Genomic DNA, 21,707 nt, shown 5'->3' on the forward strand with positions numbered 1-21,707 from the left:
TTTTGTTGTTTATTTATGTCTTTTTTGTATTTAATTTGTGAATTATATTTTTATATCCATTTTTATTTTCACTTCTATTCCTTTATAGGTTTATTTATCATTTATTTATCATTTATTTATCTTAAATTTTGGCAGTTTTGGTCCTCCATAGCTATTTGCAAGATTAGTCAACATTATCTGATGGTATAACTGTCCTTTATTTATTTATTTATTTATTTATTTATTTATTTTTATTTTTGACAATTTGACGCGTGTTTTAACCAGGGTGGAGAAGCCGTGTCCTCAAGGTTGGTGGGGCAGTCCTGTGTGCGGGCCCTGCGGCTGCGACACAAGCAAGGGATTTCATAACGACTGCAACAAGACGACGGGAGAGTGTCGCTGCAAGGTATCGTCACTCACTGCTTGAGAAAATGATTATGTTCCAAATTATTATATAATTAGTATATTTCAGTATTTAGCAATATTCATATCCCTGTATACATAAAATCAAATCTAATACTATACCCAATTATCTAATTTACAATACATTTTGTGTCATAAGACTAATCTTGTAATACTTCCTATGTAATAACAGTATTTTTTCCAATAACAGTGAACTGTTCAAGGAATTGGTACTTGCGACGACCAATACTGGTATTATGCTGCATTGGAGGATGGTCGGATATATCAGGGTTGTTTTTTCCCACTTCCGACCTGAAAGCGTTCGAGGCGAAAGTAAACAACCAATATGATGGCTAGTGATGATAAATTGTTTTTTATTTTGGTCCTCAAAACTCATTTTGACCTCCAGCAAACTTATTACGTATTGTTTTTAATCTTATTTCTTTAGCATTCCATACAGCTCAGTTGTTCACCGCATAATTTCATGCAGGGTGATAACGGCATACTGTCACGTACGTTGTGGTTTGAGTACTTGTACTGGTCTGCAAAAAGTGGTATCGACCATCACAATCACAGTATTTGTAATGAGTTTGACTGTATATCAAGATTGTTTCCGGATTTGTGCAGGAGAACCACTACCGCCCGGAAGGAGAAGACACCTGCTATCCATGCGACTGCTTCTCCGACGGCTCCGAGTTTCGAACCTGCGACCCAGTCACCGGCCAGTGCCCCTGCAAGGGCGGCGTCATCGGCCGCCAGTGCAACCGCTGCGATAATCCCTTCGCTGAGGTCACGCCCAAAGGATGCCAAGGTATAAAACTGGATTCAATATTCAAAATTGTCGACGGAGATGTTGGTCAGAAAACTGTTGTCAGCGTTGAGCCCGTTCGAGACAATCGGTGCCGCTCGCATCTGCTGGTCCTGCAGTCGAGTTCACTTTCCGCCTTTGTTGCCGGCCAGTCAAGCAGAAGAGTCGAGCCTGCCGTTTGCGCTCTCTTGGCAGTGGGAGACGCGCACACACAATACAGTAGCACTGAATAGAAGACAGAAGAAGAATGCCGCTGATGACGCTCAGTGTTTGAGCGAATAGAAGAACGTGCTCCGACTTTCAATTGGCACGGTCATGTTTGCACTCATGTCGCATCCACAAGCGAGGACTGACAAAAAGCCTTCCTTCCTTCCACAGTTGTGTATGAAGGCTGCCCCAAAGCGTTTGACGCCGGCATTTGGTGGCCCAAGACCAAATTTGGACGTCCGGCTGCCATGAACTGTCCCAAAGGATCCATCGGTGAGTTGATGATCCAATCTGACGATCTCTCGCTGTGGTTTGGAATCCATGTATCGTTCGTTCAAGTCATTCTACCCAAGGTTATTTGAGTTAACTAAAACGACAAAACTAAAGCTAAAATTCCAAAAGCAATTTTGTTAACGAAATAAAATAAAAATAAAAACTAACTGAAAGTACATTTTATGTTTACAAAACTAACTATAATTGTAGCAAAATTTTGCTTCATTTTAGCCTTTGGGGATGATTTTGCATGTGATTTTAAGTCGATTTATTTTGATATTAACCGGAATAATGACGTTTGAAAATGTGTCACACAAAAGTGACGTCATCTAGCAGCCTTCAGATGACATCTCTCCCATGGTGTTTTTATTTTTATTTTATTTTTTTAATATTGCACACAAGTAATACACGTAAAAAAAAAACTAAAAAAAAAACTAAAACTAATACTGAAACTAACTAACACTAACTAAAATTAAGCATTTATTAAATAACTAAAACCAATAATAAAAAAAAAGTAACAGAACCACCCTGACTAAATTAATAAAAAAAAAAAAAAAAAAAAAAACTCAAAACGAAATCAAAACTTAACTGAAATGAAAATTCCCAAGCTATAATAACCCTGGTTCTTCCAAACAAAACGGGAAGTACAAAAACAAAAAAGAATGACTTGTTTTCTAAATATTCGTTCCAAAAATGGAAAATGGGAAACACGGAAAAACGGGCAATTTGGCACCTTTCAAACGGTTTGATATTTTCACCAGACTCAAGTTGCGTGACCTGGAAGCGATTTATTTATTTATTTTTTTATCTGACTCGTGGTCGTGCACTGATCTGTATATATTACTGGATAAGCGCTAAAAGAAGAAAGGGGTCTTCAAAGCAGCACATTCCGTCCACTTGTTAAAAAAAAAATTACCACAATCTGTACGTATACATATCTGGTTGTGAGATGGGAGTGGTATTTTTAATGCACTTCATGTCCAAGGGGAGGGGTGAGTTGGGGCGGGGAGCCATCAGGGGGGATGGACTGCTCGCTTTGCTGGACCGCGGTTGACGGCTTCTCTCTTTGGTGGTGGTCCTTATGCATGCCAGATCCATCGCGCCAGCATCTACTGAAACTCAAACAGAAGTTGCCTCTCCCTCCCACAGCCCCTTGAATCAGTGGGTGCTGGTGTCTGTGGCTCTCACTTTGCTTTATCTATCCTTCCCTCCTTCCTCTCTTTAGTTTTTCCTCTGGTCACTTGAGATCTCAATTTATTGGAAGTTTGAGGTTTCTGGGGTTGGCATAAGACTCTGGTTTTGTAACCACGCAGGAGGGGTTTGGTTGGTGCTGGATTTCACTTTGATGGATTGGATGTACTGGCTTCTATGGATCTCACTCTACCTCATCGATCCTTCCCTCCTTCCTCTCTTTAGTTTTTCCTCTGGTCTCTTGAGATCTCGCTAATTTGCTGGAATTTAGAGGCTTCCGGGGTTGGCGTAAGACTTTGATTTTGTAAACATGGGGAAGGCAGGAAGTGTTTGGTCGGTGCTGGATTTCACTTTGATTTATCTTTCTTTTCTCTTTATTTTTTTCTGACCTTTTCTCTGGTCTCCTGACCATTTGAACCTCACGACTCTGGCAAGATTCTGAAGTACCTGGTTAAGGCGAAGGGTAATGGGATATTTATAAGGTTTTAGGTGAATTAATGAGTATAAATTTATACGTATTTGCACGCACGCACGCAAACGCACACACGCAAACGCACGCAAACGCACGCACACATACACACAAAATAAAATAAAATAAATAAAAAAAAAACAGCAATGATGATAAGACGTTGAATCGGTAAGACTACCGAATGAACAATTCTGAGCTCTTAAAAAAAAAAAAAAAAAAAAAAAGGGAGTGGTAAAATAGCCGCCCTGTGGCTTCAATGGCTTGCAAGGGCGTGTTTGGGCTATCAGCTTCATTTTTTTTTATTTTTTATTATTATTATTATTATTATTTTTTGTACTTCCCGTTTTGTTTGGAAAAACGACTTAACGAACGGTACACGGATTGTCTGGGAATCACTGCCTTCGGTGTCGTCACCATGGCAACCCCTTTGTTGTCACCGCAGACTCATTGGGGAGTTGGTGACCTTGTTGCCTTGACCTTCAGCTTTTTATTTTGTGCCAACAAAGACGTTTTGCATGTAAATAAAGCGTTTTCAGCTCAATCTTGTGTTTTGTTTTGTTGTTTTTGTACGGAATAGAATTATTTATCCTTGAACATCTGCGTTTAGGTACTGCCATCCGCCACTGCAGTGACGAGAAAGGCTGGCTGTCGCCCGAGCTTTTCAACTGCACCACCGTCTCCTTCGCTCAGCTCACGAAACTGGTGATTACTGCGCAAGAAGTAGAATGAATGACTCGAAGCAATATCCAACCTCACCAACGGATTATTTTCAAAACCACTTTATCCTCGCCTAGAACGAAGAGCTGCGTCTGAACGGCTCCCGGATGGACGGCGAGCGCTCCAAGAGCATCGTGCGCTTGCTCCGCGGCGCCACCGGTGACCCCAGCACCTACTACGGCAACGACGTGAAGACAGCCGCGCAGCTGCTGAGCCACGTGCTGCGGTACGAGAGCCGGCAGGCGGGATTGGACCTCACTGCCGCCAGGGACGCGGAATTCAACGAGGTGCTTCAATCGTGTGTCGTATTAAAACTTTAAGGGGAAATCTTGGAATCGGCTTATATTCATAGTTGAAACTAGGGATGTAACGATATCCAAACATCACGATACGATATTATCATATAAAGGTCACGATACGAATAATTATCATGATATTATGGGGAGGTTGGCAATACAAAAAAAGGTCTCAACATTGTGAAAGAATTAGCTCATACTAAAAAACAAAAAACAAAAAAAACACAATATTGTTCTTTTGTACAATACAGCAATGAAAAATATAACAAATTATAGTATATAAAAAAATATATAAATATATACATTGAGGCACGTACTTGCTAATGCAAGCACACATTGATCGGTTCACAAGCAAATTACGTTTGACCATTATTGTGGATTTAAAAGGAATACTTGACTCATTGAACAATTTTAAGCATTGAAAAGTTAATATTTTGTCCAGAATGAATCTGATAACTTCACTATTTTTCATGTACATTAATACCTTTAAAAAGTATTTTTTCTACTTGCTGTTAACTGACGATGACATCACCTGTGCTGAGGAAGTAGATAACGGCCAATCATGGCTCACCTGTTGTCTGGGTTTGGTCAGTAAACTGAGCCATGATTGGTCGTTACCTACTTCCTCAGCACGTGACATCATAATCAGTCGACAACAAGTAGAAAAAATACTTTTTAAAGGTATCAATTGTACATAATTGTACAAATAATGAAGTTACCACATTAATTATTGACAAAATATTAACTTTTTCTGCTGAAAATGTCTCAATGAGTCAAATATCCCTTTAAACATTGAAGGGTCAAAACATGCCTTGTGAAAATTAAACTGCACTGAAAAAAACTAGCCACCAGGGGCTGCTAGAATTGCACAAATGGAGAACAACCTGACTTTTTTAACAGTTGTGCTGCTTTTAATATTGTGACATGACGACGACGATATATTGTGGGAGTTTTCATATCGCGATATTACGATATTCCCTTGTAGGGATGTAACGATATCGCGATATCAAAATATTAAAACTGCCACAATATATCGTCGTCGTCGTCGTCGTCATGTTCACGATATTTAAATGCAATGCATCTGTTAAAAAGTCGGGTTAATTTCCATTTGTGCAGTTCTAGCACCCTCTCGTGTCTAGTTTTTTATTTCAATTTAATTTTCAGTAGGGATGTTTTGGCCCTTCTATTTTTAAAATCTACACCAATTGTCAGATGAAGGGGAACATAATATGCCTGTGAACCGAGTCAGTATGTGGAGGAACTCAATGTGTGCATGCATTTTGTATTTATTTTTTTAAGTATGAGCCTATTTTTTTTCACAATATTGTGAACTTTTTTGTATCGCCATCCTCCCCACAATATCGTGATAATTAACGTGTCGTGAGCTTCATATCATGATAATATCGCATTGTGACATTTTGGTATCGTTACATTCCTAATCCCTATTTGAAACCCTCAATACTGTATGGCATTACTTAATGGACCATGTTCCATATTTAAGAATTTGATTCAAGCTGGAAGCGCCATTTTGGACCCGGACACGAAAGCGCACTGGGAGCAAATCCAGAAGACAGACGGCGGCACCGCCCACCTGCTTCGAAATTTTGAGGACTATGCAAACACGCTTGCGCGCAACGTTAGGAAGACCTACCTCAAACCCTTCACCATCGTTACAGACAACATGAGTGAGTAATATTTACGTTGACGTATATGACACAGAATTTTGTCCATGCTTCCATCTTCCTTGCTCTTTTTTTTTTTTCCTCCGCCAGTATTTTCCGTGGACTACCTGGATGTGACCGACCCGCAGAAGGCAACATTTCCCCGTTTCCATGACATCGAGGAGGACTATCCAGACGAGCTGGAGTCTTCTGTGCGCTTTCCTCACTTCAACCTGCTACGTCAACGGCGCAAAGGTAAGAAAAAACACTCGCGTCGGTGCATCTGTTTGTTGTGGTTTCCTCTCAATTTCACCACCATTGTACTTGTCGAAATCAGTGGAGCCCACGACGGCGCCTGTAGCCCAGACCGGGACCCCCCTGGTGGAGGGTCACACAGCGTCCGACAGGAGCCGCCGCCATCTTGAACCAGCTGACCATCTCCCCGTTGCCGTGGTGATCGTGTACAAATCCCTGGGGAAGCTGCTTCCGGAAAGATTCGATCCGGATCGCAGAAGTCTAAGGTGGTTACAATTGGATTTGCATTTTTAATTTCATTTTGACTTTTAATTTTAACTCATTTGCTATAAATACGTTCTGTTTTAAATGTTGTAAGTGTCCCAAAGACGTATTTATACATATTATTTTATTTTTTTTTATACTAGAGCATACAGAAGGCTTTGATGCAGCCTCTCAACTGCTCTCAATTGTTGGAAACAAATGGTAGTTATTACACAAACGGCCAGAGTGTGGCAGCAGAGCAAAGGAGATCAACCAGGGCCATTTTGAATAAAAAAGCTCAATTACTCACAATTCTAAATAGATTTGTAAAAATTGATGAAACTTGGCTAATTGCTGCAAAACGGAAAATAGATAGAATTATACTTTTTTTCCTGATGAAAGAAAAGACTTTAATCTTTCTTTTGATAGGTTGCATGTTTTTATAGTAATAGAACACACAATTCTGTGGACCTTTCAAAATCAGTCAAAATCCAGTCAAACAGCCGGGAGCGACGGGGGTTGCTTCTGTGACAATGTTTGGGAGTGAATGAGTTCAAACTCTGTTAGTTTTAATTAGTTTTAGTGCAGGTTTGTGACTTTTTTTATTGTGTGTTTGAAAATGCTTTGTTTTAGTTTTAGTATTAGTTTTTTTTTTTTTTATATGCAGTGCTTGTCAAGTGCAAGATAAATAAATAAAAGAAGTCATTAAATTTTGTTTACTTCAGTAAACTGCAATCCTCAAACAAAAATTTAACTTTACTGATAAAAACAATTACTAATACTTTTAAAATGCACCTTAAAGCTCTCATGTCTCAAAGGACAGTTTTGCTACAATTATAGTTAGCTTTAAGAAGCTAGTTTTATAAACGTAAGATTCAGTTATTTTTATATTTTAAAAAAAAAAGTGTTTTATTCCAATGTAGTGCTGTCAAAATTAATTGATTTATCGACATGTAACAGTTTTAATAATCGAGCAATCATTTGGAGCCTTTTTTTTATTTATTTAGAATTGTCAAGATGCTCTGATTTCAGCATATCAACATCAATTGTTCACTGAGTTCCGTAATCCTTCATAAAAGATGACTGATTATCTTCGTGTTTAATCAAAATAAGACATTTGCAAACATTTTATGTACTTTAGAAAACAATGACCGAGCCGGTAACATAGTACAACATCAATCCCCCACCCAACCACCCCCCCCACCACCACCCTTTTTTTAATCGCTATATGAATACGAAATAAACGCCAATCAGTAGTTAATAAACAGTAATCAGAGAAAAATGCTTTTGTGATACACTTTAATGCAAAAATAAAATAGATCAGATTAATCAGTTGAATAATCAATAGATGAATCGATTCTAAAAACATTTGATAGACTAGCACTGTTCTAATGTAACACATATTGGTAGTTTTGGTTAACTAGTATCATAAAATCAAATGAGGCAATACTCGCATGTCATCTTTCCAGGGTTCCGAACCGTCCGGTGATCAACACAGCGATCGTGAGCGCCACGGTGCACAGCGAGGGCCCCCCACTTCCGTTGGTCTTGGACCCGCCCATCACACTGGAGTACTCGCTGCTGGAGACGGAGGAGAGGACCAAGCCCGTCTGCGTCTTCTGGAACCACTCCATTGCGTGCGCTGGACACACAAAGCTCAAGATGGAAGATGTCATTTCTGCTTTCTGCGTCACCAACTGTGTTGATATGTTTAGGATCGGCGGGACGGGCGGTTGGTCCTCCAAAGGCTGCGAGGTGCTCGAGAGGAACAACAGCCACATTAGCTGCCAGTGCAACCACATGACCAGCTTCGCCGTGCTCATGGACATGTCCAAAAGAGAGGTACCAATGTAACCTTTAAATGTTCCTGTCCATCTTTTTCTGGTCTTTCATCGACTTGTCTCTCACAGCACGGCGACGTTCTCCCGCTGAAGATCGTCACCTACGCCACGGTGTCCGTCTCGCTGTTTTTGCTGCTGCTCACCTTGATTCTGCTGTGCCTGCTGCACCGACTGCGCTCCAACCTGCACGTCATCCACAGGAACTTGGTGGCGGCGCTCTTCTTTTCCGAGCTCGTCTTCCTGCTCGGTATCAATCAGACGGACAATCCGGTGAGTGAAAATGTTTATTTATTTTTTTCGTACCTAATGGTGGGGCCTACTAATTAGGATCTGTACTTGATGCTAATAAGTGACGTGGTATGTTTTTGTGGTTTAACAAAAAAAAAACATTTTACTATCGTATATATTTTTAGTGTATGTGGATCCCCGAAACACAATACAGTGCTCAATCGTTTGATCTACGGTAAAGAGTCGGCAGCTAATTGTTTTCATGGTGGTCCACTGGCACGTTTTGCTGCGTCACTTGGTGTACACCGGGCTTTCCGCTTTATTATTATTATTATTATTTTTTTTAAGAAAATAAAGTTGTAAAAAGAACAAGCCGTGTTTATATATTATTTTGAGAACTTATGAGAAGGAAACTGTATTTTTCCCAATATAAAGTCTTGATATTATGATACAGTGTTCCCTCGTTTTCCGCTGGGGTTAGGTTCCAAAAAATACCCGCAATAAATGAAATCCGCGAAGTAGTTAGCTTTATGTTTTACAACTCTTATAAATGTTTTAAGGCTCTAAAATCCCCGACCGCACAATTTATACACTTTTCTCATTGAGGCATTTACATGTTCTCACATTTCTCTCTTGTTCAAACATTGACAATGTTCAAACCTTCATAAATTTTATAAAATGGGTATATTACTGTAAAAAAAAATATGCAAAATTGCACTTAAAAAAAAATCCGCGATACAGCGAGACGGCGAAAAGTGAACCGCGTTATAGCGAGAAAAGACTGTATTAAAGTCCCAAATTAATGAGGAATTATTATTAATAAATATTAAATATATATAAATAATTATATTAAATATAATATATATTAAATATATAATAATTAAAAAAACACAACCCTTGTGAGGAGTAAGCAGTTAAGAAAATGGATGGATGGATGTTTGGATGGATGGATGGATGGATGGATGGATGGATGGATAATTAAAATCAAATATGCCTTTTGTTCTAAAAGAAATCGACGTCAGATATATTTGATGGTGGCTCACAATCATGTCTTTAATTGGCACAAAGTTTATGCAGCGAGGAGTAATTAGTATAAAGGGATACTTGACTCATTGAGCCATTTTCAGCAGTAAAAAAAAAATGTGTATTTTGTCTATAAATAATGTGGTAACTTCATTATTTTTCATGTGCAATTAATACCTTTAAAAAGTGATTTCTCTACTTGCTGTTGACTGATGATAACATCACCTGTGCTGAGGAAGTAGGTAACGACCAATCGTGGCTCAGTTTGCTGACCAACCCCAGAAAACAGGTGAACCACCTACCTCCTCAGCACAGGTGATGTCATCATCAGTCGACAGCAACAGGAAAAAAAAAATAGTATTCATTGTACATGAAAAATAATGAAGTTATCAAATTAATTCTGAACAAAATATGAACTTTTCACTGCTAAAAATGGTTCAATGAGTCAAGTATCCCTTTAAGTTTGTCATATGGGCCACTGTTCCTAAATGGAGTTATGCACTTTTTTAAAAATCATTCAGCAAATTATTTTGCCAAACCCCAAGCTTACGCTCACGGACCACAATTTGAGAGCACTTGGTCGCATGTAAAATAATGTCATAGTAACAGCTTGGAACGTTTACAGTTTTGCGCAGTGCACACAGACACACACCCACAATCCTTCTGTGAGATCATAAGATGTGGGAATACTTTGAAGTCTGCGCACACACGCACACACGCCTCCTGAGTGGAGACATGCTGCGACTGGTACCTGTCTCAAGAAGCAGGCCTGACAGCACTCGGCCCTCAGGCAAGCATTCTAATTTAACCTGATAAATCTCTCCCATGTGTCGTATTTTTTATTTTTTTTTGGTAGGGTTGGACACTTTGCATGTCTTGGGGAGGCATTATAGCAAGATTTAAATGTGCTTTTAGTGGAGATAAGAGCTCTTTGTAGCTCCTGAGAGGATAAATGGGTCATTGCTGGCTTTCTGGAACTTCTCATCTGCATCCAGCGCTTGTAAACCTCAATGAAGTTGAAGAGTAGGGATAGACTGATTATCGGCTGGACCGATTATCGGTGCCGATATTTGGGATTTTGACCACTATCCGTATCAGCCTTTTTACAATTCTGAAGGCCGATAAAGCTGGTATCTCACTGAGAGGTGAATGCTTGCCAACATAGTGAATTTTGGGTTTTCTATTAGGATTTGTAAGATAGACAGTTTTTATTTACTTAAGACATAATACTCAGAAATTTTTCACTGTCTGTGAGGAGCTTTTTAAACCTTTTTCGAACCCTGACGAAAACCCCAAATTCGCTACATTCGTAATCTCGCGTGCATTTGTCGCTCAGTAAGATACAGGGAATTCTTCATTTATGTATTTATCTCAATTTCCACTTAATAAAAGATGATGTTGACACTGGGAACTCGCTACATTTTTATTTTTAAATATTACAAAAAAAATCAATAAAATAAAAAAATTATGTTGACATTTTGAAAAACTTTACTTACAGTAGAACTATTTACTTGATTAGTTTTTTTATTTATCTTAACACCCTGGAAGCTCCCTGCAAGTTTTGTTATAATTTTTAAACAAAATTGTTTACATGTTAAAAATTAAAAGATTTTTTTTGTTACGCTAATATTTTCTCTTTTACTGCAAATGAATATCATCTTGAAATGTTGGTTTTCAGCCTCCTGATGTTAATAATAATGATGGGTATTGGTATCGGCCCTAGAAAAAACATATCGGTCTATCACTATTGAAGAGTGAGGTTCTTAGCTTGTTTTCAAGTTGCAGTTAACCAGGTGTGTGCATGTGTGCGGACCACCTGCAGGATGATTGATCAAGCCAAATTAGTTTCTCTGGCTCCCTGATCTCCCCCGCCATAAATCCAGACATTGCAACTGTTCTTTGGCTGAGTGCATTCCTCCTTACAGTAGGAAAAAAAAAAAAAAACATGAAGGGTGAGCGTTAGGAATGCTAAACCTTAAATTCTATGCTTTTTTTTTTCCCCCTTCTTTTTCAGTTTGTGTGTACAGTCATAGCCATCCTCCTGCACTACTTCTACATGTGCACCTTTGCGTGGATGTTCGTGGAGGGTCTGCACATCTACCGCATGCTGACGGAGCTGCGCAACATCAACCACGGCCACATGAGGTTCTACTACGCCATGGGCTGGGGAATCCCAGCCATCATCACCGGTAAACTCAAAAGCGAAGGTTAACTAACTTGCTGGACTCTTAATTGGTTCAGTTTTTCACTCATCCTCTTGGGTGGTTTTTTTAAGGCTTGGCCGTCGGCCTGGACCCTCAGGGTTACGGGAACCCCGATTTTTGTTGGCTCTCCGTACATGACACTCTCATCTGGAGCTTCGCAGGGCCCATATTTGTTGTGGTGTTGGTATGTTTTTCCGCTGAAATATTAAACAGTGCAAAGCGTCGGAACAGAATGACCTAATTATCATTATTATTATTTGGTTTCAATAGGTGAACATTGTGATCTTTATCTTGGCTGCGAAGGCTTCCTGTGGTCGCAGGCAGAAAGCGGTCGAGAAGTCAGGCGCCATGTAAGCTTCTGTGTTGCACAAATATCACATACAGATTATAGTATAATATAGGCTTAAATAGGGCTCTTCAACAGAATAAAAACTGTCGATTATTTTTTGAATCATTTGCCGTGTACCTTTTCAGCCCAGCACTTCGCATGGCCTTCCTGCTGCTGCTACTCATCAGCGCCACCTGGCTGCTAGGCCTGATGGCAGTCAACAGCGACGTGCTCACCTTCCACTACCTGTTTGCCGCTTTTAGCTGTCTGCAGGTGAGTTCCGATTGCAACTTACAGTGTCTACGGTCCCCTGAAAGGGGAGAACATGCGTACAGTCAGTCGAGTGTTGGGACCAAGCCTTGCAGTACATAGCGAAAATCCGCAAGTAATTGACTCCTCCCTAAAAAAAAAATAAAAAAAATAAAAAAATGGCAATAGATGCCACAATATGCCAACAAAGAATAGTTTTCTTTTCAGGAAATGACCTGAATAAATGAAGCTTCTTCTTTCACTTCACTTTTTCATTTTAGCCCTCAGCAGAAAGACCACAAATAGAAGTTTTTGAGTGAATAACAGAGGATAGGTTCTCAAGAATTCATGAGTGCGGCACCTCAAGTATGCGGGATTTACCTCTCAATAGCATAGGATTAAAAAAAAAAAAAGTACAAAAAAAATGTCAAAATTCAAGATAGATAGAATCAGAACAGTTTATATTTAATTGCTTGTTTAACTATTTAAGAAAGTCAAATGCTTTCAAGCAAATTTTACAATATTACAATTATAATTTTTTTTTTTTTTTTTTTAGGTAGAAAAATGTCGTTAGTTGTTCTAAAAAATATAGTAGTAATACAAAATAGTATATTCCTGTAATAATACACTGTTTAAAAAAAATGTATACAGGTGTGACAGAAGTGTGTATGTATATGTGGCATATGTGTATGAATATGTGGTATAACATGTTTCATACATACAAATCCAACTCAAAGTTGTGAAAACATCCATAGTACAACATAAAAAAGAAACCGGAGATACCTGAGATACTATGTTAAAAAAAAGGCATGACAGGGCACTGTGAAACCATGTGAGGAAAACCACCTGAGCAGCCATTCATATATATTAGAGCTAGTTTTCACTTTGCTTAAAGCTAAGGTAGGTACAAGTAATTATTTTATTAGGTTTGTTCTATTGGTCACCAGCGGCACTTATTTTAAATGGTAAGATAATATTTTACAAATTATTATGTGGGCCCCTGCGACTCAAGTTTGAGAACCACCCCTCGAAACAGTGCAGTTCGTAATTGTCATTGAACAGAATTCCCTTCAATTCGCAGGGCATCTTCATCTTCTTCTTCCACATCATCTTCAACAAAGACGTGAGGAAGCATCTCAAGAACATCTTCACGGGGAAGAAGAACCTCGCGGAGGAGACGGGCACCGCTCGGGCCTCTTTGCTCACAGTGAGGGACCGCTCATATTGTAGATTCCAAATTTTGTTTGGGCTTTTTTCGCTGACTGGCCTTCGTCGTCGCCGGCAGCGCTCTCTCAACTGCAACAACACGGAGCAGGGCCACACGTACCTGGCGGCCGCGGGCGAGTCCACCGTTTCCCTGGACAGCACGCTCAGGTCAGGAAAGAGCCGCAGCAGCTACCTGGCTTACACGCTCAGGAGGTATACAGCACGCCCACTCACCGCATGGCCCGCTTTTACTTACGCTCTGCGCATGCATGTTCGCACAATCACTAACACACCACCAGCTCATCTTTTAGTACAAACCTCACAAAAGTTAAAGATTGTTGTTTTTCAGGTGACATTTCAGGATAGTCCCAAAATGCACTACAACCTTAACGTGAACTAAAATTGAGCGTCTTTAAACTGTGCAATGTTTCATCACTTTTTTGCATGACTTGCTTTTTCTCCAGCAAGTACCTGAAACAACGCGTTCCCAAAAACGTTCACGTCTGCCTTTCTGTTACACGCACGCACGCCATCTTGGTTGCAACCTTCTGATGACATTCTGTGACCATTCCATCCATCAGTGGTTTTCACACTTTGTGCTATCTCAAAAAATACTTGGATCTTCTAGTACCACCATAATGACCAACAATAAAATACATATACTTAAATATTGGAAGAAAAAATATTAAATAATGATTCAATTAAAATGTATTGAATTGTGATATAAATGTTTGAAAAACAACCTGTTCTAAAAGATTAAATAGAAATGTGCTTAAAGCGATACTCATCGAGCTATTTTCAGCAGTGAAAAGTTAAGATTTTTTCAATAATTAATGTTATGTTATTATTATTGTTATTATTTTTCATGTACAATTAGTACCTTTAAAAAAGTAATTTTTCTACTTGCAATCGACTGATGATGACATCACCCGTGATGAGGAAGTAGGTATCGGCCAATCACGTCTCACCTGTTTTCTGTGTTTGGTCAGTAAACTGAGCCATGATTGGTCGTTACCTACTTCCTCAGCACAGGCGATGTCATCATCAGTCGAATGCTAGTAAAAAAAAATGCTTTTTAAAGGTATTAATTGTACATAAAAAATAATGAAGTTTTCAAATTAATTCTAGACAAAATATGAACTTTTCACTGCTGAAAATGGCTCAATGAGTTAAGTATCGCTTTAAATGTTCAAAATAATCACTGTTACATTATGCACAGTTGCACTATTTCAAAGATTCTTCTTGATTTTTATTTATTTATTTATATTATTATTTTGTTTTGGCTTTTCTGCATGTACTGTCAATCCAGTGATTTGCATTTGATAGGATTTTCTGAAGGGAGTGGAATCTATTACAAGCCCTTTTGCCAATATGCATCGTTTTCGATTTGTGCTAAACAAACCAAGAAACTAGCTTCTGAATTTCTTCTCTTGCCCCCCAAAAAACAAAACAAAAAACAAATATCCCTAACTTTTTGTGAGTAGCATGTATAGAAACATTTAAATTCCCCCCTCATCTATTTCTGATTGCATTGCTTTTGCCACCACTTGGCCTCACTTTCCACCAGTGATTCTTAACCCGGGTTTGACCAAACCCGTAAGTCAGTGTCAAGGGTTCGGCGGAAGACAAGAAAAATGGCAGACAAAATTAACACTATGACAAAGTGGAAGTCTTCATTTTCAGTTTCCTCGGCATTGACTCAATAGTGTGCAGTCAAGTTTGCACCCCACCTCTCACCCAAAGTCAGCCACTATTGTTATTTTTTATTATTATTATTATTATTATTATTTTTACTGGTGATCAGATCAAAGCAGTTATTAAATAAGTCCGGACACTCGTTCAGCTGCTTCAGATTCTTCACAGAGGGGTTTAACAGGTATTAGATGAGGCCCATGCTCGTAAATCTGTCGTCGGGGTAATACGAGCTGACCCCCCCCAAGGTTAATGGGTGCCGTGGGGGGAGAAACGTGGCGTGTGCCGCCTGGTACCGGAGGCAAGCAAGCGGGGTAGATGTAGGCACAAGATTGGAGCGTAACTGCAGAGAAGGCAATTTATGACTGACACGCGCATGCATATTTGTCTTTGCCATCGAGTCGAGTCACCAAAACGTATTTGTCTCCGAGCCAAATTCTGCTCAGCTTCAGGTGGAGAGGAAGGAATGCAAGAACTGGTCTTGGAAAATGTTGAATTATCTGGAGTTGGCTATACAAACCGTTGTTTTATTATCTCATGATGTTCTGTAAAAAAACAAAACAATTTCCATCTGTTTTTTTTTTTTTTCTTCCTCTCTCTTCCTTTTCAGGGTGGAGTCAGGCCAGAAGCCCACCGTCTCATCCGGAATGGCCAAAGGACACACTGATCTCGATGGGCCTCTCTTCCACAGAAGCGGCGCCAAGGCAGATGGTGAGTGCCTTAATTGGCATTGGAAGAAAAACTTTCAACGTTTTATTTTCACACCACGCGTACTTTGCTCGCATCAGACTCCGATTCGGACAGTGAGTTGTCGTTGGACGAGAACAGCTCCTCGTACGCCTCGTCTCACTCGTCGGACAGTGAGGAGGACGACGACGACGTCGGCGGTGGCGTCAAGCCCAAGTGGAACAACGAGAGGCAGCCGGTTCATAGCACGCCGAAAGGTAAAGGTGTGTTTGGAAGGCAATCTGATCAATTAACAACTATTGTGTTCTTTATCATTAGTTAACCATTAGTTAACCATTGTTTAATATCGTCAGGGTTTTGTGAATCAAAATACAAACATACCAACCTTGCCCACCACACCCATAATGTAAGCATAAACAAACCTAAATAGTTAGCAACATTTCGCGAAGTTTGATTTACTACTGTAGATGATGCCTTTACTTCGCATTTCTGATTCGCTAGCTAACAGCCAATCAGTGTGATGATCACTTGTCACCGACAGCTGACAACATTTTGCATATTGACTCCGATGGATAGTTTTTGGTATAAAACTTTACACCCAAAACTGCTCAATAGTACATGAAAATACTCACACTGACAATGACAAATTTCTATACTTTAGGAATATTTGTTTACAGAAGAGCAGAAAATAACACCTACAAAATTCACAGCGCCATTGAAAATGTAAAATAAAAAACAAACAAGCAAACAAATAAATAAATAAATAAATAAAAATAGTACAATTGTATATATTTAAATGAAATAGGGGTAAACAAACTAAAAAAAATATAGTGCAGCAAAAGAAACAATATTCATGGGGAGCATTATGAAATAAAAATGTATTAAATTTACCAGAAAATAACACCTACAAAAATGTAGGGGTGCACCGATCGATCGGCCGGCCGATTTATCGGCCCCGATTTCCTTAATTTTAAAAGATCGGTGATCGGCCGATCACATAAAAATAAACCGATCTTTTCCACCAATCTCATCTCCCTCCTCAGAGGTCTGAAAAAGTCAGCCACTGTCCTCTTCTGCTGAGATGACTAATAGGATTTTCATTTTTAATTGAGAGAACGACTTCATGTGCAGTTAAAACAACCCGTTTGTATTATTTCGACGATATTGTTCAATGTTTTCCTTTAAAACAAGATTTGAACACTGAAGGCATATGCTGCGTGTAATGGAAAAAATCGGGATCGGCAAAAATCGGGATCGGCAGGTCAGACTTTTTAAAAAATCGGGGATCGGTGATCGGCCGGAAAATTGTGATCAGTGCACCCCTACAAAAATGCACAGCACCATTAAAAATGTAAAATAAATAAATAAATAAATAGAAGCGGGGGCAATTGTATACAATTAACTGAAAATAAATAAATACATAAAATTAGGACAATTGTATATATTTAAATGAACCAGGGGTAAACAAAATAAAAAAAATAAAAATAAAAAATACAATACAGCAAAAGAAGCAATATTCATGAGTAAAATTATGAAACAAAAATGTATTAAATTTCCAAACAGAATGCATTTGTTCAGATTTTACCAGAAAGTAACACCTACAAAATTCGAAAATGTAAAATAAATTATTATTTTCTAGGATCACTCAACAGTGTTCCCTGATCCATTTGAGTCCACAATTCCAATCACTTTTCTCCCAACCCCCCAGTGGACTCGATGTCCAATCACATGGTGCCGTACTGGCCGACGGACGCCACCACAGCCAGCGACAGTGAGGACCTCGCTGCTCCGGAGAGGCTGCGCGTGGAGACCAAAGTGAATGTGGAGCTGCACCCGGAGAGCAAGATCAACCACCTCATGGACCGCGACAGGGAGACGCCTCAGGACAGAGACAAGCAGGCAGCCGGCGTCGTCAAGGAGGCCATGACGCCCACCGGTCAGACCAATACCAACCACCAGCCGGAACAGAGGAAAGGTAAGAGGAATCTGTTTTCAAACAATGCGTGCTAATAAAGAACAGATGCTAAATAAATTACAACGTTGTGTTTCTGTCAGGAATCCTGAAGAACAAGATTAGCTACCCGCCCCCTCTGACCGACAAGAACATGAAGAACCGTCTCCGGGAGAAGCTGAGCGACTACAACTCTCCCACCATCACTTCGCCACCGCCGCCAAACTACAATGTCGCCATCTCCCCGTCCCCGACGTCGGTCAACATCATGGCGCCGACGTCCCGCCGGCCTTCGTTGGCCTCCAGCGACGGCGGTCGCCCCGGCAACAACGGCAACGGTTCGCTGGTCAAGCCGGCCGTCGCGCCGCGGCCGCAGATCGCCGTCGGGTCGTCGCCGGCGGCCGTCTACCGCGACGCTAACGGCGGGATGGCCATGCACTTGAAGTCGGGGACGGTCAACGGCGGCAACGGCACAGACTCAGAGTGAGTGATGTTACGTTAATGCTCAATGCTGCCTCTAGTGGTATGCTAAACAATCACTGCCTTGCATTTGACTCATTGAACAATTTTCAGCATTAAAAAGTTAATATTTTGTCTATAACTTAATTATTTTTCATGTCCAATTATTACCTTTAAAAAGTAATTTTTCTACTTGCTGTCGACTGATGATGACATCTCCAGTGCTGAGGAAGTAGGTAAAGACCAATCATGGCTCACCTGCTTTCTGGGATTGGTCAGTAAACTGAGCCATGATTGGCTCAGTGATGTCAGCACAGGTGATGTCATCATCAGTTGACAGCACGTAGAAAAATTATCATTTAAAAGGTATATTTAATACCTTTTTTTTTTTTTTTTAACTTTTGTGCAAAAAATTTAAAATGAATGATTATTTAAATAAATATTTTTGTTTTGGAAAAATAAAAAAGGAAAAAAATAGATTAATAATTACTGTATATACTTAATATGATTTATTTTGTTTATTTTTTTACAGTACAAATTTGTGTGGATGTTTTTTTTAATGTGGGCATTTATTTTTCATGTATTAATTTAGAGAAAAAAAATAAGCTTCATTTGTTATTATTGGTCGTTACCTACGTCCTCAGCACAGGTGACGTCATCATCAGTCGACAGCAAGTAGAATAAGTACTTTTTAAAGGTACTAAATGTACATGAAAAATAATGAAATTACCACATTAATTAGAGACAAAATATTCACTTTTTAAATGCTGAAAATGGTTCAAAGTATCCCTTTAATCTTTAATACCTGTTGTTGTTTTGTGTTTGTTTGTTTGTTTAACTTTTGTGCAAAACGTTTAAATTGAATCATTATTTAAATAAATAGTTTTGTTTTGGAAAAATAAAGGGGAAAAATAGGTTAATAATTAAACATGATTTTTTTTTAACAATACAATTTTGTGTGGATTTTTTTTTTATTTGTGCACTTATTTTTCATGGATCAATATAGAGAGAGAGAGAGAGAAAAAAAAGCTTCATTTGTTATTATTGGCCGTTACCTACTTCCTCAGCACAGGTGATGTCATCATCAGTCGAGGTGATGTCATCATCAGTCGACAGCAAGGAGAAAAATTACTTTTTAAAGGTACTAATTGTACATGAAAAATAATGAAGTTACCACATTAATTATAGACAAAATATTAACTTTTTAATGCTGAAAATGGCTCAAAGAGTCAAGTATCCCTTTAATCTTTTTTTTTTTTTTTTTTTTTACTTTTGTGTAAAACATTTAAATTGAATCATTATTTCTTTTTTTTTCTGACCTTTTCTCTGGTCTCCTGACCATTTAAATCTCACGACTCTGGCAAGATTCTGAAGTACCTGGTTAAGGCGAAGGGTAATGGGATATTTATAAGGTTTTAGGTGAATGAATGAGTATAAATTTATACGTATTTGCACGCACGCACATGCACGCACGCAAACGCACGCAAACGCACACACGCAAACGCACGCACGCACGCACGCAAACGCACGCACGCAAACGCACGCACACATACACAAAAAAAAAAAAAAAAAAAAAAAAAAAAAAGAGCAATGATGACAAGACGTTGAATCGGTAAGACTACCGAATGAACAATTCTGAGCTCTTAAAAAAAAAAAAAAAAAAAAAAAAAGAATCATTATTTAAATAAATATTTTTGTTTTGGAAAAATAAAAAAGGGGAAAAATAGGTTAATAATTATTGTAAATACTTAACATGATTTATTTTTGTTTATTTTTTTACATTGCAAATTTGTGTAGATTTTTTTTTTTTGTCCATTTATTTTTCATGTATCAATTTAGAGAAAAAAATCATCTTGATTTGTTAGTAACCTTTAAAAAATATTTGCAAACTGTAACATCAAATAGTATGATACTTGTGCTGGCCTAACTTTTGTTATTTTCTTATTATAATTACATTTATTTGTATTTTAAATTGTTCTTTTCCTAATCACTAAACATGCAGCAGGTCACACTGACCTATCAAAGTTTTTTTTGTCTGAAAGGAAACAAATTCTCCAATCTTTCAATGCCACTCTTAGCTTACCACAAAGTACGTTTGACTCTTTGCGCAATGCTAAGCTACGATGCTGCTAACCTGTGTTTTTATATGTCATTTCAATGGCAAAATAACATCCCGCTTGAAAAACCGCATGACCACTTTCCTTCACCCTGCATGTTGTTGTCTTCCCTCTGTGCCTCCCTGCTAACCCCCCCCCCAATTAACAGTGCCAGTAACGAGACTTCCATCTGACCTGTTAGGGACATCCAGACCAGCCCACCATTATGAGAGGAGGAGACCGGACCCCGGGAGACCCGCGTCCATCCTTCTCATGGTCCTCTTTCTTCGGAGATCAGTATTAGCCAGTAGAAGGAAAGAAGGAGCGATAAAGGGAACAAAAAGAGTGGAGGATGGATGGAACCTGAGTGCCAAATGCATAAAAAGGAATTTAAAAAAGAAAAGGGGGGGAGTGGAGACTGTAAAAGATGAAGACTTCCCCCCTGGAATGTATTGCAAATGTGACTGGTAGGAAACATGTTGGTCCATTAGTCCGATAGGATTTCAAGGACTGGAAGGCAAAAAAATGAATAAACCAAGTGCTTCTTCTTTTGTTTGACTTTTGAACTCAAAGAAAACTTGAACAATCACGAGGTGAGCGTTGAGGCCTTACAAACGAATACAACTCATTTGTAAGTTGAGAGCACTAATGGAAGGATGGAAATGTTGAAGCACTATAAAGCCGTTACTTACACTTCTCGTGAAGAATCTGCCTGTTTTTTTGTTTTTTTTTCACCGTAATTCTCCAGATCAAACACTAGATTCACATCGCAGCTAAACTTTTAAGTTATGTTTACCGCTCACAAGGTGCCTTCATCTTCGTTTCCACCCGTGTTCTGCCCGTGTGATCAATATTGTGAATAAAGTGGGTTATTTTTGTAAATGTTCGGACACTGGAATTTTTTTGTAACATAATGTATATTTATTTTTATGGTTCTCGGACACTGGAGTTCAAAATCTGTCAAATTAAAGATGTTGAATTTGTACTTAGAGGTGTCTTTTTTTGTGTGTGCGTGCCATCCTAGAAATGAAAATAATTTTCGGTGAGCGAGTGCAGATAAGGATGTTACCTTACAAGGTTATGGAGCTGTTCAGTCTGCCCTGACATTATTTTGCATTTTTTTCCCACAGCTCAGACCACTTACGCCAGGCCTGCCTGGCACTTTAGAGCCGGCATTCCGACATAAGCCGTAAAGATATTGTCAAGCGTGCATTACCGTACGCTTTAATGAGAGGGATTCAT

At 39.0% G+C, this 21,707-nt stretch overlaps 1 protein-coding gene across 6 annotated transcripts in view; it reads left to right on the forward strand.

Annotated features, from left to right (window-relative positions):
• celsr1a (cadherin EGF LAG seven-pass G-type receptor 1a) overlaps positions 1–21,450 on the forward strand; it is a 72,594-nt gene extending 51,144 nt beyond the window's left edge. For 2 of the 6 annotated variants that reach the window (XM_077500649.1, XM_077500653.1), the window contains 22 exons: positions 265–385; positions 1,009–1,192; positions 1,568–1,669; positions 3,937–4,031; positions 4,124–4,333; positions 5,844–6,027; positions 6,115–6,258; positions 6,341–6,524; positions 7,971–8,138; positions 8,217–8,343; positions 8,412–8,612; positions 11,608–11,782; positions 11,869–11,981; positions 12,068–12,147; positions 12,272–12,398; positions 13,456–13,581; positions 13,660–13,793; positions 15,883–15,983; positions 16,061–16,222; positions 17,668–17,934; positions 18,015–18,393; positions 20,668–21,450. In XM_077500649.1, the coding sequence (XP_077356775.1) occupies positions 265–385; positions 1,009–1,192; positions 1,568–1,669; positions 3,937–4,031; positions 4,124–4,333; positions 5,844–6,027; positions 6,115–6,258; positions 6,341–6,524; positions 7,971–8,138; positions 8,217–8,343; positions 8,412–8,612; positions 11,608–11,782; positions 11,869–11,981; positions 12,068–12,147; positions 12,272–12,398; positions 13,456–13,581; positions 13,660–13,793; positions 15,883–15,983; positions 16,061–16,222; positions 17,668–17,934; positions 18,015–18,393; positions 20,668–20,695 (3,412 nt within the window). In that variant the 3' untranslated portion in view covers positions 20,696–21,450. Of the gene's footprint in view, positions 1–264; positions 386–1,008; positions 1,193–1,567; positions 1,670–3,936; positions 4,032–4,123; positions 4,334–5,843; positions 6,028–6,114; positions 6,259–6,340; positions 6,525–7,970; positions 8,139–8,216; positions 8,344–8,411; positions 8,613–11,607; positions 11,783–11,868; positions 11,982–12,067; positions 12,148–12,271; positions 12,399–13,455; positions 13,582–13,659; positions 13,794–15,882; positions 15,984–16,060; positions 16,223–17,667; positions 17,935–18,014; positions 18,394–20,634 lie in introns of all 6 variants that reach the window. The other 4 variants (XM_077500651.1, XM_077500655.1, XM_077500650.1 and 1 more) reach the window with 3 other exon arrangements.
• Positions 21,451–21,707: the final 257 nt, after the last annotated feature.

The sequence above is a fragment of the Festucalex cinctus genome, chromosome 16 (assembly GCF_051991245.1).
Source record: "Festucalex cinctus isolate MCC-2025b chromosome 16, RoL_Fcin_1.0, whole genome shotgun sequence".
In the NCBI taxonomy this organism is placed as follows: domain Eukaryota; kingdom Metazoa; phylum Chordata; class Actinopteri; order Syngnathiformes; family Syngnathidae; genus Festucalex; species Festucalex cinctus.